This window comes from Macrotis lagotis, chromosome 6 (genome assembly GCF_037893015.1).
Source record: "Macrotis lagotis isolate mMagLag1 chromosome 6, bilby.v1.9.chrom.fasta, whole genome shotgun sequence".
NCBI lineage: Eukaryota > Metazoa > Chordata > Mammalia > Peramelemorphia > Peramelidae > Macrotis > Macrotis lagotis.
The window spans coordinates 47,200,947-47,216,333 of NC_133663.1; the positions used below are offsets into that span (position 1 = coordinate 47,200,947).

The 15,387-nt window shown below is 41.2% G+C and overlaps 1 protein-coding gene across 1 annotated transcript in view; it reads right to left on the minus strand.

Moving 5' to 3' along the window:
- GYG1 (glycogenin 1) overlaps nucleotides 1-10,455 on the minus strand; it is a 42,560-nt gene extending 32,105 nt beyond the window's left edge. Inside the window, exons 1-3 of the mRNA XM_074191116.1 lie at nucleotides 10,245-10,455; nucleotides 4,888-5,023; nucleotides 37-211 (exon numbers count right to left, since the gene is read on the minus strand). Of these exons, the coding sequence (XP_074047217.1) occupies nucleotides 37-211; nucleotides 4,888-5,023; nucleotides 10,245-10,251 (318 nt within the window). The 5' untranslated portion in view covers nucleotides 10,252-10,455. The remainder of the gene's footprint in view (nucleotides 1-36; nucleotides 212-4,887; nucleotides 5,024-10,244) is intronic.
- Between the last annotated feature and the right edge of the window lie 4,932 nt (nucleotides 10,456-15,387).

Consider the following 15,387-nt stretch of genomic DNA (forward strand, 5'->3'; position numbering starts at 1 on the left):
TAGTTTCTTTTAGCCACCATGGGCATCTTGACTCACCAGAGTATCTGCATCCATGAACACACATTTTGAATACTGAATTAGTGACCAGCAATGGAGTTTGGTTAACGTGACCCCCAGTTCAGGTCTTTTCATTAAGGTTAGATGAGCTGAATCTCTGCTATCCAAGATGTCGACCATGATGACTTCATCAAAAATCTTCTCTAAAACTTCCCTGTTAAAATAAAATCCAGTTGGAGTAGGTTAATTTTGTAAACCACTTTCCCCTTTCTTTTTCTTCCTTTTGTTATAAGGAATGACTTGTCATGCAAGAGAGGTGGGATGTGTTCAAAGTAAAATGAATATAAAAATAAAAGATCAAAATTTGAAAATAATTTGAAAAGAAAAAATAAAATAAAAACTTCAACAAAAATAAATAAATTCAGTTTACAGAGCTCAACAATTTTTTTTTTAGATTTTGGCAAGACTTTTAATAGTCTTATGTATTCTTTTTTCCCCCAATTGATATTTTATTTTTCCAATTACATGTTATGAAAGTTTTTCAACATTCATCCACATGCATATGCATATTTATATCAACACTCTTTAGAATAACAGAAAAGCAGAACTAGTAACCCCACTGTGACACAAGACTGCTACTTCCTTTACTTTTTAATTATTTACTCTGATAAACTTTCTATATATTTGTGTTCAATTGTTTACTCTGATAAATTTTCTCCCATTATGCCATCTCCTCTGTCATAGTATAAGACAAACCATGCCTCCCAACTACATTGTAACCGTTGTTTCTTTTGAATCACTTTGATGAAAATTTATAATGGAAATATGTCCATTGTCTCACTTTCCTCTCATCTCTCTGACAATCAGCTTTATCATGGTGGTAATATAACATGGTATTTCTCATTCTTATTTCTAGTATAATAGTTACCATGATGATTTGCAAACCAAAGAAATCACCTGCAAGTATGCTTACAACTTGCAAATGGATATTTCTCTGCAAGAAAATGCTATTGTTTTGGTTTTCATTCTTAGAGTAAATATTAAATATTTTGTTTTCAATCTGACAGAAAATATTACACTATCTTAGAAGATAGTGCTTGTCAATTTACTTATCAGAGGATAAGGGAAAAAAAAAACACACTCTGTGAGATAGTATATTCCATCTCTAAGAAGCCCTGGCTCTTTTCACAACTCAGCTTGTCATCTCCTCCCTGAGGACTCTCCTCACACTGGTCTCCTGGTTGTTAATGTTCTCCCTGAGATTACTCACATATGAGCTTGATAGTTAGCATTCCTCTGGCATATAATGTTAGGGTGACCCTGGTTAAGTCCCATGACTTCTCAAAGTATGTTATGGAGAAGTTACTAGCCTACTTAATAAAAGAGTTACTATACCAATGAAATCATGTCTAGTCCTTATCTCTATATTTTGTGTATACTAATTTGTGCCCAGATTCTAATTTCCCAGTAGAATGGGAGCTCTGTGGGAGAAGGGACATTGTCTCTGAATCTATCCTCAGCACTGAATTTATAGGACACACTTAATAAACAAATATTTGACCAACCTATAAATCACAGAGGGGATACTCAGACTGGGAGTTTCCCACTGCTGAAATCACAGAGCCTTTTACCATTCACTTACTCTCTAGGAGATGAGTTATATAGAATTACATCCCTCCCTTAAAATAGTTAGAAGTCACGAGCATTAGACATATGAAACTGGGTATCACAAAAAAATTTCAGAGGTCACTAAAGCCAAGCTTTTGGCTTAATTTTCTGGTGCTGTCTGTTTCTGAATTATGCAGCTTAACTTATGAAGCATTTGTCATATTTCTGCCTAACAGTATACTAGAAACTGTAGGGATTATTCCTTTTTATCAGTGGGTGGAAAATGTTTGTGTCTCACTATGGCAGAAAATTAGCTCAGTGGAAGTTTAACAAGGTTCTTTTTCTTTTTCTTTTTTAACAAGGCAATGGGGTTAAGTGACTTGCCCAAGGTCACACAGCTAAGTAATTATTAAGTGTCTGAGGTAAGATTTGAACTCAGGTCCTCCTGACTCCAGGGCCAGTGCTCTGTTCACTGTGCCACCTAGCTGCCCCCAACAAGGTTCTTGAGAGGGACGAATCCTCAATAGGGGCATAAGAAACCCTGCACTCCCATAAACTTCTCACCCTTACTAACTGTGTGACTTTGAGCAAGTCTCTTAACTTCTCAGGGTCTCAGCTATCTGGTTGCCTAAGTTAAAGATTTGCAATGGTAGAAAGAGCTTCCATACCAGATATTCCTCACAATGAAAATACAAAAAAAAAATATCACAGATCAGGACCAACCACAAAAATCAAAACAAAAAAAGTTCTCAGTATCTGGAATATTCAAAGTACATAGAATTGAACTAGAAGAGAAACCTTAGAGGAGACATGATATCTGTTTTCAAATATGTGAAGCTTCACCACAGTAGGGATTAGATCTGTTCCGTTTAGCCCCAGAGGCCAAAACTAGGGAGAGCTGCAAAGAGGCAAATTGAAGCTCATTTTCCCTTTTTCTTGGTAGAGACCTGGCTAGTGGTTAAAATAGAAGTATCTGAATTGATTAGGAGAAAATGGATTTGTAATTAAATAAACAAAATGTTTTGGAGGAGCTTTGATGGCATTTGAGGGAAGCTTTGAGGAGTCATACTATGGGTAGAGTAGCCGTCCTGGATTCAGGAAGATCTGAATTCAAATCTCACTTAGACATCTGCAAGGTGTTTGATGCTGGGAGAATTAGGCATTCGTAAAATGGGCTGCCTCAGGATGCTCCCATAACACCAATTTAGAGCTGGAAGAGATACTCAAAGATCATTGAATCCAACTTCTCAATTGACAGATCAGGAAACCAAGGCCCAGATTGGTTAGGTGACTTGTCCAGGGTCAGACAGGTAAAAAGGCAGGATCTAAACCTAGATCCTCTCCATTGTCCCTTGTTGGAATGTTAGGGCTCTTTCCACTAGATCTCACTAGTAGGTGATAGGGACGGCCTCCCTCAAAGGTTTCAAATAAAGGTTGAATGAACATTTGTCAGGTATTTTGTAATGGGCCAAAGAACTTGAAATTCTGGGTGTCTTTGCTGTAAAGGATGTTAGAAGTCACCTGGGAGAGGATGATCACTGGGTTACTTTGGAGAGGAGGAAAGAAGCTAATGGTTAAATTGGTACCAGAACTGAGGTCTCTGAGCTGCTGTTCCAAGGCTTTTTCCAGTCCATCTTTACCTTAATTGCATTGAGGTGAACATCAAAACAATTCCCAAAATTGGGAGAAAGAAGCATTTTCCAGTTCATTCAGTAATTTGCAACCCCTCCCCACAAAAAACCCAAACCCAAGCCAATAAATAGACTCTTTACTCCTTAGCCTTGTTCAGTCCTGTAACCTTCTTGTACATCTTTTCATTAACAGACTACACAGCAGGAAGTTGCCTCTCTGCCATTAAACTTTCCTGATCCCCAGAAACAGAGGTGCCATTTTGCTATAGAATAGCCTCTTTTCAAGGGCTCTGAAGTTTCACAACAGGACCCATTCAATTTGGAAAAGAGGGTCCAGATGCAAGTAAACTCAAAACAGAGTTCCTATATTGAGCTTTGTTTTTTTAAACTTACATTAAGTTCTAAGGAACCAATTCAGATAATTCCATTTTAAAGCAGCTGGTGGCCTCTGGGGTTGGGGGTAATTCTACCACAGAAACACCTCTAATCCAGGTACAACCAATTAAAAAGAATTTAAGAATGTTGTTGTTCAGCAGTTGAGACCTCTGGAGTGATTTATCCATTTCCTTCTCCATCTTGTTTTATAGATGAGGAAACTGAGGCAAACAGGTTTAAGTGACTTGCCCAGGGTCACACAGCTAGTAAAATTTGAACTTGGGGCTTCCAGACTACAAGGCCAGAACTCTATCCACTGAGCAGCCTAGTTGCCAGCATTTCAGAACAGGATGGTGATGGAAATGAAAGGTCTCCTTTGTCCTTCCATTGATTCAAAGTAACTTTCATAGGCGCCAGGAATAATGTCTCGAGCTTTGTATCATAGTCACTAAAAGGGTTTCCTTTGGGAAAATAGGGAGGAAAGTAGTAACTTTTCCATTAAGATGGCATTCCATTTTGGGATGACCTGGGTTTCCCTGGGAGAATGGGAGCGGGGAAAGTAGTAACATTTCAATTAAGATGGTGTTTCATTTTGGGTTGGCAAGTAAAATGGGACTCTAAAGTAGTACGTAAAAGTTTTAAAGTATCTAAAGCAATTAACAGAAAGTCTAGTTACTTTAGGACCAACTGGCTTCAGACACAGAATTATGATTATTTTTATTTATTATTTATAATGATTATTAATCAATAATTACTCATTTCTTATTCCTCTTCTTTAAAATGATTTATTTATGGATGTTGCTCATAAATGGTTTTTCTTTTCTTTTAACTAGAAAGAATAAACACTGTGGGACAAAGGACTGAGGAAGAAGAGGAAGACTTGGAGACTGCTATTCTGAAAGCAATCAAGCAAAAAAACTTCAGTAGCAAAATCCTTTCTAAAACAACTAATAATAAATGTAGTGATAAGAAACAGTCCTTATATAGTGCCTGAGCCTGAGCCCACTCCTATGAGTTAATTTTATCTTCAGTTTAAAGATGGAAGCTCATTGAAGCTCATAAAGGTGAGGTGACAAGTGGGATTGTGCCAGGTAAGATCTGAACCCACATTTTCCTGACTCCCCTCTCATGCCATCCATTCTAGCAGACTGCCTCATCTAGGAGCCAAACATTCCACGCACTGATAAGTGAGTTCCTGAAAAGCAATTGGTCTGCATGCCAAAGAGAGGTCAGAAATTTCACCAAGGATAAGTTACAAAGGGAAGGAATGGCTTACCTCATAGACTCGGAGACCTGTGGGGTTATCAGCACGGTTAACCTTTTCGTCGTCCTGTGTTGTTTCAGTGAGGAGCCGAGCACCAAGGCTCCTCTGGCATAGGAGTCATTTGTTGACAAGGTCACAAAAGACTGATCTTAATGGAAAATGAGAGATGACACTGATTACAGGAATCCAGAATCAGGAAAAAGCAAGTCAACTCACTTCCCTGGAGGATTATGGGTTATTGTTCCTCTTGACCTTTTGGCTAAGATCAAGTCCACTATCTGGGAGGGAGAAGGTACAGGGAAGTACTCTGTGCCAACATAAAGCTTTTCTTCTTTTAATATCATTTAGCAAAAGTAGCTAATCTGAGATCACATTTGCTTCTGGACAAAGAGGCCATAAGCAGTTAGCAGAGTAGTGCTGGTTATACTTGTAGCCTCAGACACTTCCTAGCTGTGTGAATTTGGGCAAGTCACTTAACCCTGACCGATTCAAATCCTCTCCAGTCATCCTGATTCATATCTGACCACTGGACCCAGATGGCTCTGGAGGAGAAAGTGAGGCCAGTAACTTAGCATAGCCCCCTACCCCCACATCCAATTCATATGCTTGTCATAGCATCACCTCCCTTATGTCATTGTCTTCTTTGAAAATGAAGGACAAGGGGCAGTTAGGTGGTGCAGTGGATAAAGCACTGGTTCTGGAGTTAGGAGGATCTAGGGTTCAAATCCGACCTTAGACACTTAATAATTACCTAGCTGTGTGACCTTAGGCAAGTCACTTAACCCCATTACCTTAATAAATAATTTTTTTTAGGTTTTTGCAAGGCAAATGGGGTTAAGTGGCTTGCCCAAGGTCACACAGCTAGGTAATTATTAAGTGTCTGAGGCCAGATTTGAACCCAGGTACTCCTGACTCCAGGGCTGGTATTCTATCTACTGTGCCACCTAGCTGCCCCAATAAATAAAAATTTTTTAAAAAATTAAATGAAAGACAAAACATTAGCCATTGCGTTTAATTCTCCTATTTTACTGATGAAGAAACATCCAGGGAATTTTAGTGCTTTGTTCAGTCACCCAGGGAAAATGGCAGATGTAGGATTTGAACTCAGGTCTTCTAATATCTAATCTGTACCACCCAAGAAAACCTCAGGAAAAATGCTTAGCATAATACCCAGGGGAAAGCTGACATCTGCAAATTAATTAAAAGTAATGAAGTGATCACATACTAAGTGTGCTCAGTTTCCCTAACAAGGTGGCTTCAAATAGATGAGATGCCAATTCTAATTACAACTGCTAATGGGAATCCAGATGATCTGAAAATGGTACTTGAGCCTTTAATCTGATTTGTTGCTTTTGGTTTAAATTCACAGGCATGTAGCCAGCTATATGCTGAAATCAGTTTGTAAAGACTCAGAAATAGAGTTCATTAAACTCTGTAGGGGGGAAAATGCTCTGCATTGACCTAGGTCCAAATCTTGGCCACAGCTCTCTAGACCTCAACTGTCTCATCTGTAAAATGGGAGGAATGCCCACAGATTTAGTCCCAGAGAGATCAAAGAGTCCAAATAGTCCACCCCTTTCATTTTTTTCAGATGAGAAAACAGGTTCAGAGATTAAATATTTTATCTAAGGTAATAGAGCTCTAGTCAGTGTCTGAAGAAGATTTTGAGCTCAGGTTTTCTTGGTTGATCACATTATGCTACCTTTCCTTAGGGTGCTAAAAGCCCCTCATCCAAGTCTAAAATTAAAATTTTTTTAAAGCATCTAAATTGATTTTGTTGACTAAAATTCTCAAAACATTCAAACTGTTCTCCCCCTGATGAAAATGATCCTAAAGGGCAAATTCCATTCCTTGATTTTTCTTGATAGAAATATGTAGCTTCACACACAATTCTAATAAATTTGGAAAGATTATAGGAAGCTGCTATCTATTTTGCTGCTAAAATGGGAGTCAGGAGATCCAAGAAATGTTTTTCTCACCCAGTCCCAGAAAGCATTAGGGGCCCTCTTTGAAGTAGGTCACATTTCAGACATTAAACTGGCCAGTCTCTTTCAGAGAACTGCAGAAAGTTAGTTAATAAGCATCCTAAGGTATTTAAACAAAATATAGGCCAAACTTTTGATTGGCGCTAGACATTCTCTCCTTATCAATAAGCTAGGCATCTATTGGGTCAGAAGTCTTGGGTTTTCTGACATCCCCTTAACCAATTTTCAACCAAGAGGGCAGATGATAATGAAACTATGGAAAGGAGGGGAAGGAAGATGGCTAAATCAAGAGATTGTGGGGCGAAAGAGAGAAGTGGGAGGAAGGATGCCATATCCCTGACCTTCAGATCCTAGCTCCAATGCTTGCTTGCTACCTGTGTGACTGTGGTCAAGTCACTTAACTCTAGGCTTCAGATTTCTCATCTGTAAAATGAAAAGCTGGAATTAGATAGTCTCTATTCAATTATCTTTATGTCCCTTAACTGCCAGAAAATGATAAATATGATAAAAATAAATAAAAAATGATAAATACTGCCAATATTCTGCTTCTGATCCATGGAAGGTAGAGTGGAGTAGTGTTTAGATGCTGATCTGAGTCAAATAGTATTTAAAGTCCTGCTTCAGCTACACATGGGGCTTTAATGACTCTGAGCCACTAAATTAACCCCCTGTGAGCCTCTCTAGGCAACTCTCAAATACTGTATCTTGGGGGGGGGGCAATAAGGATTTATATTGGTAAAGGGTCCTTCTACCAGTGAAATCACAGTTCTAGTTTTAAAAACCCATGAGTTATGCATGGTTCTCCTTCACCCCACCCCCAATCTTCCTGGAAATGCCAATCATTTCTCTCAAAGAATATTTTAGTATCTTTAATAATAGCCTTTTCCTGGTCATACTCAGTTGCATAATCTGCAAAATGAAGAAAATGGATTACAGGGTCTATCAAGTCCTTTTTCAGTGGAAATTCCTGGTGGTTCCAAGAAGTTCATGTTGAATCACAGAGTTTAGGGGACTAGTATCTTAAAAGGAGTCCTATACTATATCTTATATAGTCTCTATTATTAAATGACTCTTTCAAATAACCAACAGTTAAATACCATGCATTTAGCATTTTAACACTTCAGAAGCAAGACTTGTTATCTTCGACTATTCAAAAGAATGATACAGGAAAGTCGCCAAAGTAAATGTGATTGGGGGAGGCTAGGTGGCACAGTGGATAGAGCACCAGCCCTGGAGTCAGGAGCACCTGAGTTCAAATCCAGCCTCAGACACTTAATAATTACCTAGCTGTGTGGCCTTGGGCAAACCACTTAACCCCATTGCCTTGCAAAAAAAAAAAACAACTAAAAAAACAACCAAAGTAAATGTGATTCAAAGAGAAAGGATAACCAGTAAGAGTGAAGACAAAGGACCTAAGGCTTATGGAAATTTCTGGCAGAAAATATGCTGGAAGAGATAGGAAGGAGGTCATAAGATATAGAGGTGGGTACTTTAAAGATCCTTGAGTACAATGATTCCATTTTGCCGATGAAGAACTGGAATCGGAGACACATCAAATGACTTGTCTATGGTTACACAAGTAAATGTCAGAGCCAGGATTCAAAATGAAGACTCCAACTTTATTCAGGATAGGTTCTGGAGAGGAAATGTAATCGCTGTGGGAGTGGGGTTCTTGACCTTTCTATGTATCACAGACCCTCTGGCAGCCTATCGATAAATTTAACGATTCTCTTTTGGAGTAATGTTTTAATTGAATAAAACGCACAAGATTACAACTAAAAGAGTATAACTCAAAAACCAACTATATGAAACACTTATTCAAAAAAAACCTAATGGATCACTGTTTAGGAAACCCTGCCCTCTGGGCAGAGGACCCTGCCTTTCTGGAGAGTGATTGTATCGAAACATTTATTGTAACATTTATTGTCAGGGGCAGAAGTGGCTTGGAGGCCTCATCTGCTGCATTTCCCCATTCTGCCATCCTGTCCTTGAACCCTGGTCTCCCCGGCTCTGAGCAGAGGCAGCATCTTGCCGGGTCCTCCTTGCAACAAGTGGGCTTCTAAAAGGGAAGAGTCGAGTCAGGTCAGCGGGAGTCCCTGGGCCCTGCTCCCGGAGGGCAGAGGGGCAGCCAGACACCTCGTGCCCTCACGGGCTGCCCCGGCTCCCCGCAGCCCTGCAGGGCCGGCCTAAAAATAGGCCATGCCATGCCCAGCCACCCGGCAGAGCCGCACCGGGGGCCGCCTTCCAGCCTAGCAACTCGTTTCATTCCTTCCTGAGGGCTCTGCTGGGGAGAAGGGAGAGACTCTGGGGGGTGGGGGGTGGGAGGGGTTCCACAGGGTGGAGAACAGAAGAGGGGGATGTTGAGGGTTGGGGGGAAGAGGTTCCTTCCCACCCCACCCCCCACTCCACCCCAGCAGCAGCTGCTGCAGCTGTCAGTCCTTTAAAAGGGAAAGGGGGGAGGCACGCACTGGAGAGGGCTCCCGGCAAAGGGGGGATCCCGAGGAGGAGGAAGGCAGGCCAAGCTCCCGGCTTGGCTGGGGTGGGGAGCGCGTTCTCCAGGGTATACCAACACCTGGCTAGGATCAGGGCGAAATCCAGCTTAGGGCGCCTCCGCTTCCTCGGGCCCTTCCCATGAGGGAGGCTGACACGGCAACCAGAACACCCTGGGGGGGGGGCCTAAACACCCCAAGTTTCTTCCCCCACCTCCGCAGCCCCTCCAAGGTGCACCGTCACTTGGCTAGGATCAGGGCGAAATCAGCCTTAGGGCGCCTCCGCCTCCACAAGCCCTTCGGAGCAGGGAGGGTGACACACGAATCAGAACAGCTTGGGGGGCCCTAAAGACCCCAAGTTCTCCCCCCCACCTCCGCAGCCCCTCCAAGGTGCACCGTCACTTGGTTAGGATCAGGGCGAAATCAGCCTTAGGGCGCCTCCGCCTCCATAAGCCCTTCGCAGGGGGGAGGGTGACACACGAATCAGAACAGCTGGGGGGGCCCTAAAGACCCCAAGTTTCTCCCCTACCAGCCCCTCCAAGGTGCGCCGACACCTGGTTAGGATCAGGGCGAAATCAACCTTAGGGCGCCTCCGCCTCCTCAGGCCCTTCCGAGAAGGGAGGGTGACACGCCAACCAGAACAGCCTGGGGGGGGGTAGCCTAAAGACCCCAAGTTTCTCCCCTACCAGCCCCTCCAACCAACGGATCCCCAGGTTGTTGGGTGGTCCAAGAGCAACGCCCCAGGAGAGCGAAATAGAAAACGAAAGGCCGGGAAGGGGAGCAGAGGGAGAAGGAAGAAGGAAGGACAGAAGGAAGGAAGGACAGAGGAGTTGGAGGCCACCAAGGAGCTTCCCTGTCCCGCCTAGAGCCCCGCCCGGCCTGGCTCCCGACCTACCTGTCATGGTGCCGGAGGACTGGGGTTTGCCGGGGAGGGAGTGAGTGGGGAGCGTAGGGAGCCCAAGCAGCGGGGCGAGGGGGCACCCGAGCGGAGCAGCTGGAGGAGAGCACAGCCGGCAGCTAGGTCTTATACGCCACGGTCACGTGGAGCACGTACGCTGGCTTGCAGCTCGGCATCCTTCCTGCCCCCGGGTCGTCAGTGGAGTTGCTTCCACTGACCGCTCCCCCCAGCTCGGGTGGGCTTTGGCCAGAACGTCTCCCCGAGTCCCCTCCCCCAAATAACCTGTGCTTGCATTCCCCGGGTCTCCAGGAGACTGCTCCTAGCCCACGGTCAGAAAGCCTCCTGCCTGTCCTTTGCCCCCTCCCCCCAGTTTCCAGGTGGGGAAACCGAACGTCTTGAACTTGGACAAGTCTGCCTTTGGGGTCAGGAAGGGGGAGGGGAGCGATTGCTCTAGCCCTTAACTTCCTTGGAGCCCCACAGAGCAACTGCTTCCTTTTTATTGCTAGCATTATGGAGCGCTTTTTTGGGCCAGCTGAATTTTGGAACACTACCCCCAGAGGATTCTCATTTTCTAAGGAATCCCCCTGCTTCCCATCACCTCCACATTCCTAATCTTTTTTAGGTCTCTTCAGGCTTCCAGCCAGGAAAACAGGCTTCAGAAGAGCATAAATTTGGAGCTGGAAAGGATTGGAGAGGCCATTGGAGAGGCTGAGGGTGTGGAGAAAAAAGTTTTATGATTATTGCCTATATGATATTTATACCATATTCTCCGACTCTGGTAACAAAGAAAAACATTTCGATTAAATCCAACTGATAGAGTAATTCTGTAAACAGTGTTTGCAGAAGTATATTTCAGAGTCATTACTCCAAGAATGAGACAGTTCGCTGCAGTTCTTTAGATTTCATTTTCTTTTACATCCAACCCCCCCTCCCTCATTTTACAGATAAGAAACCACCTTCACAAAAAGAGTAAGAGGCTAAGGGGAATCTGAACTCATGACGGCTTACAACAAATTGCATGTCTTCCCACCATACCACAATGATTTCCGTGATTCAAGGAAATACTGTTTCATTTTGTTTCAGCTAACCAAAATATATCATTGAGCAAAGTCACAGAGAAGAATTTTTGTTTGATCCAGAGGAGGAGTTCACCAGGTTCACCAGGGGTGCACCAGGGTGGGTGGGTGCAAGTTCATGAACTTGCATTTTTTGGTGGATTTTTGTTCTTTTTTTATTGTTGTTTCTTGTTGAGGCAGAAATTGCATTTTTTTGGTTTGTTTTGGTTCTTGTTGTATTTTGTTTCTTTTTGTTATTGAGGCAATAGGGTTAAGTGACTTGCCCAAGGTCTCACAGCTGATAAGCATTAAGGGTCTGAAGTCAATTTGAAGTCAAGTCCTCCTGATTCCCTGGGGCTGCACCTTATCCACTGTGCCACCTGGCTTCTCCTTGAACTTGTATTTTTAAGTTTGGTAATTTATATTTCAATAAAATTGATTTCCTTTGTTAAGCCCTGGGAATTTTATTTTATGTATTTAAACTCATTGTTCTGAGAAGAGGTCCATTGATTTCCCTAGAGTGCCAAAAAAAGATAAACCTAGATTAATAGGGAACTCATGAAGTTTACTGAACATGAAAATGACTAGGTCAGGCACATCACTTTGACAGCTGAATTATCACAGCCCATGAATAGAATGAAATGCTTTAGGAGGGTTCCATTTCCCCTCATTGGAGGCTTTGTATTCTTTTGGTTTGTTTGTTTTAAGCAGAAACTGAATGGCTACTTATAGAATATGTTAAAATTGAGATTCTTTTTGGATTTGAGTTGTGTGATAGACCCAGAACTCTCTCTATGGTTCTGTGAGTCTATATGTTAAGGTCTAATTATTTTTTAACATTTTGCTAGGTAATAGGGTTAAGTGACTTGGCCAAGGTCCCACAGTTAGCTAATTATTAGGTGTCTGAGGTTTGAACTCAGGTCCTCCTGACTCCAGTCTGGGTGCTCTATCCACTGAGCCAGCTAGCAAGTTGTCCCTAAGGTCTGACTTTTAACAAAGCTAATGTAAATTTTTTAAATGAAATTTTATTGACATTTGTTTTTTATTCACTTTTCTTTTCCATTGTATATAGTCACCGTTTGTAATAAAGAATAAAAAAGGGGGGGGGAAGGTTCAGTGAAACTAATCTATAAAACAAAAAAATCCTTGATAGTCCATACCCACCATTTCTGTAGGGTAATGCAATCACATTATAGAAACATGGTAGTATTGTTTCCAGGTCAAGGAAGATGAAGTTTACTTCTAATTATAGTGTATAACACATGGGAAATTGTATTTGGCTCTCAGTCCCATATCTTAAGAGGGAAATTGAATAATTGGAAAATGTGTTCAAGAAGAATGATGAAGAGTCTGGAAATCCTATCTTAAAATGAACATTTGGATGGAGTAAATACTGAGTTGGAAGACTTGATAACTATAGTAAAATATTTGAAGGGATGGCATTTGAGACAGGAAGAAGGCTTATTCTTTCATAACTTCCAGAGGCAGAATTGACAGTGGAGCATAGACATTATGGAGAGAAAGATTTTGGCTTGATATGAAAGAAGAATGTTTTCACAATTATAGCAACATGGTCCAAAACTATAATGAGCTGTTTTGGATGAAGTCAGCAGTAAAAGTAAAAAAAAGTTCCAGCCAGAGCTCCATGACCATCTTTCAGGATGTTCTCAAAGGGATTCTTACAAGATGAATGGGAGGTTGGATCATATGATCATTAGTAAACCTTCCTCTCTTTTATCACTTAGCTTAAACCACCTTCTACCTGAAACCTTTCTTGATTCCCCAGCCGCCTCATCTTCCTGAACCTGTTCCATCACTTAGTTTTTATTTTGTAATTATTTTGTGTGTGTTGATTTCTTCTATTTCTGGATATGGCCATGAAGTTCCTCCATAGAATGAAAGCTCCTTAAGATGGAGGACTGTTAGCACAGTTGTACGTAATAAGTGTTGACAATTATCTGATCAAAAGATCATAGATTTAGAGATGGAAGGAGCCTTTTAGCTCATCTGATCTAACCCCATGAAAAGACTGCTTCCCTGAGAGGTGAAATAAAAAAAACCCCAGAAAGAACCCCAGTTCTGGAGTCGAAGGAACTTGTTCTATTTCTACTTATTACTAGTGTGACCTTGGACAAGTCACTCTGGGTCTCAATTTCCTCGTCTAAAAAGATTAAGGAGCTTCTGAGTCCTTTTTAGACTCAGACTTTCCCACTCATCTGACAGAAAGTAGATGGAAATGTTGAGTTCAAGAGAGAAAAGTGGAAGATGGAATTCCATCTGTGCTCAGGCAGGAAAAGGGGGACTCTGATGTCTTTGGAGTAATTTCTAGCTGCTTGAAGAAATTGGTGACAAAAGGAAAAAGGCCTCTTCTCTCCATATGCCAGCAACATAATTATCAGCAGTCCCAGCCACTTGATCAAACTTATGACCTAAAAGAACATTTTCTTCCCTTCCCCATTAACTCTCCAATACCTTGTTAGTGCTTCAGTTGTAGGGACAAAGATTTTCCTTTCATAATTAGATTAGCACTGAAACTTATTTTTACTAAATTATACCAATTATAACCAATACTTCAGGCAACTATTCCCAGATGTTCACAATATTGATGGCTGAACTTAATATGGATCCTTGCTTGGTGTGACATATAAAGCATCCCAGAGACATAATTTCTGGGTAATTAATCATTTTATTAATCAATAGCAATAATTAATGAAAAGGGTCAGTGACACTTGAAAATGACAAAGACTCTTCATAGAACCCACCCAATGCTTATGTGCCCTTGGAAGAGTTGGTGTTCTTGAGGTTGGAAACCAACTCTTATTAGTTAACAATTAATGAGAAGAATGAATACTATAATGATAGGCAGACTTATTCTTTTTTTTAAATTTTATTTAAGGCAAAGGGATTAAGTGACTTGCCCAAGGTCACACAGCTAGGCAATTATTAATTGTCTGAGGTCTGAATTGAACTCAGGTCCTCCTGATTCCACAGCCAGTACTCTATCCACTATGCCCTCTAGGTTGCCTCTGAGGTGAACTTAAACTAAATGAGAGTCTTGAGGGATATGACTGATCACTCAATCTTGGTCAGAGTCTTATCTATACTCATATCATCCTGTCTAGGGTAATCTAAATAAAAGGGAGAATCCACTTTTTCCCAGACCTGAGTAAAACACAATGACTGGAATCTATCAATTCATCTAAACTAAATTTTTTTTACCTTTTGAACAGATCTAAGTTTTCTTTCTAATTATCAGCTTTACATTTCAAAAGCTTCCATTTTACAGATGTGTAGACTGAGGCTCAAAGTTGCTAAATTACTCACCAAGAGTTAGGTAGCTCTTAAGTCTCAAAGCCTAGATTCATACCCTAAGATTGTGAACTGAATAAGATTGTAGTCACTGTCTGTTAAGGGATTCCTAACTTTTTTTTGGTGATGAATCCCTTCAGAAATCTGCTGAAGGTTATGCTCTCCATAATGTTTTTAAATACATAAAATAAACTACACAGAATAAGATTGAAATCAATTATGTTGAACTTTCATTAACAGCATATTAAAAATAAAACAACATAAAAACAAGTCATGGATTGTAGATTTAGAACTCCTGAGCTAATTCTTTAATTTTACACAGTAAAAAAAAATAAGCCTAAAGAGGCAAAGGAACTTACTCAGAGTTTGCTGGGTAGTAAGTAGCTAAATCATTGCTTAACTCTTAGACTCCAAAGTCAGTGCTTATAATCCTTATTAGAACTCTCCTCTGCCTATGCCTTCTTGAGTTTTTCTAATTTCCTGTTGTATTCTTTGGGCAGCTAAGTGGCAGCATGCTATATAGAGCTCCTGGCCTAGAATGCAGAAAAATTTCCTGAGTTCAAATCTGGCATCAAATGCTTACTAGCTCTGTGACCCTTGGCAAGTCACTTAACTCTGTTTGCCTCAGTTTCCTCATCTGTAAAATGAGCTAGAGAAGGAAATTGCAAACTTCTCTAGCATCTTTGCCAAGAAAGCTGTAAATGGGATCAACAAAGAGTCTAACACAACTGAATAATGAAACTTGAGTTCTTTACACTGACACATTTCCTACCTCA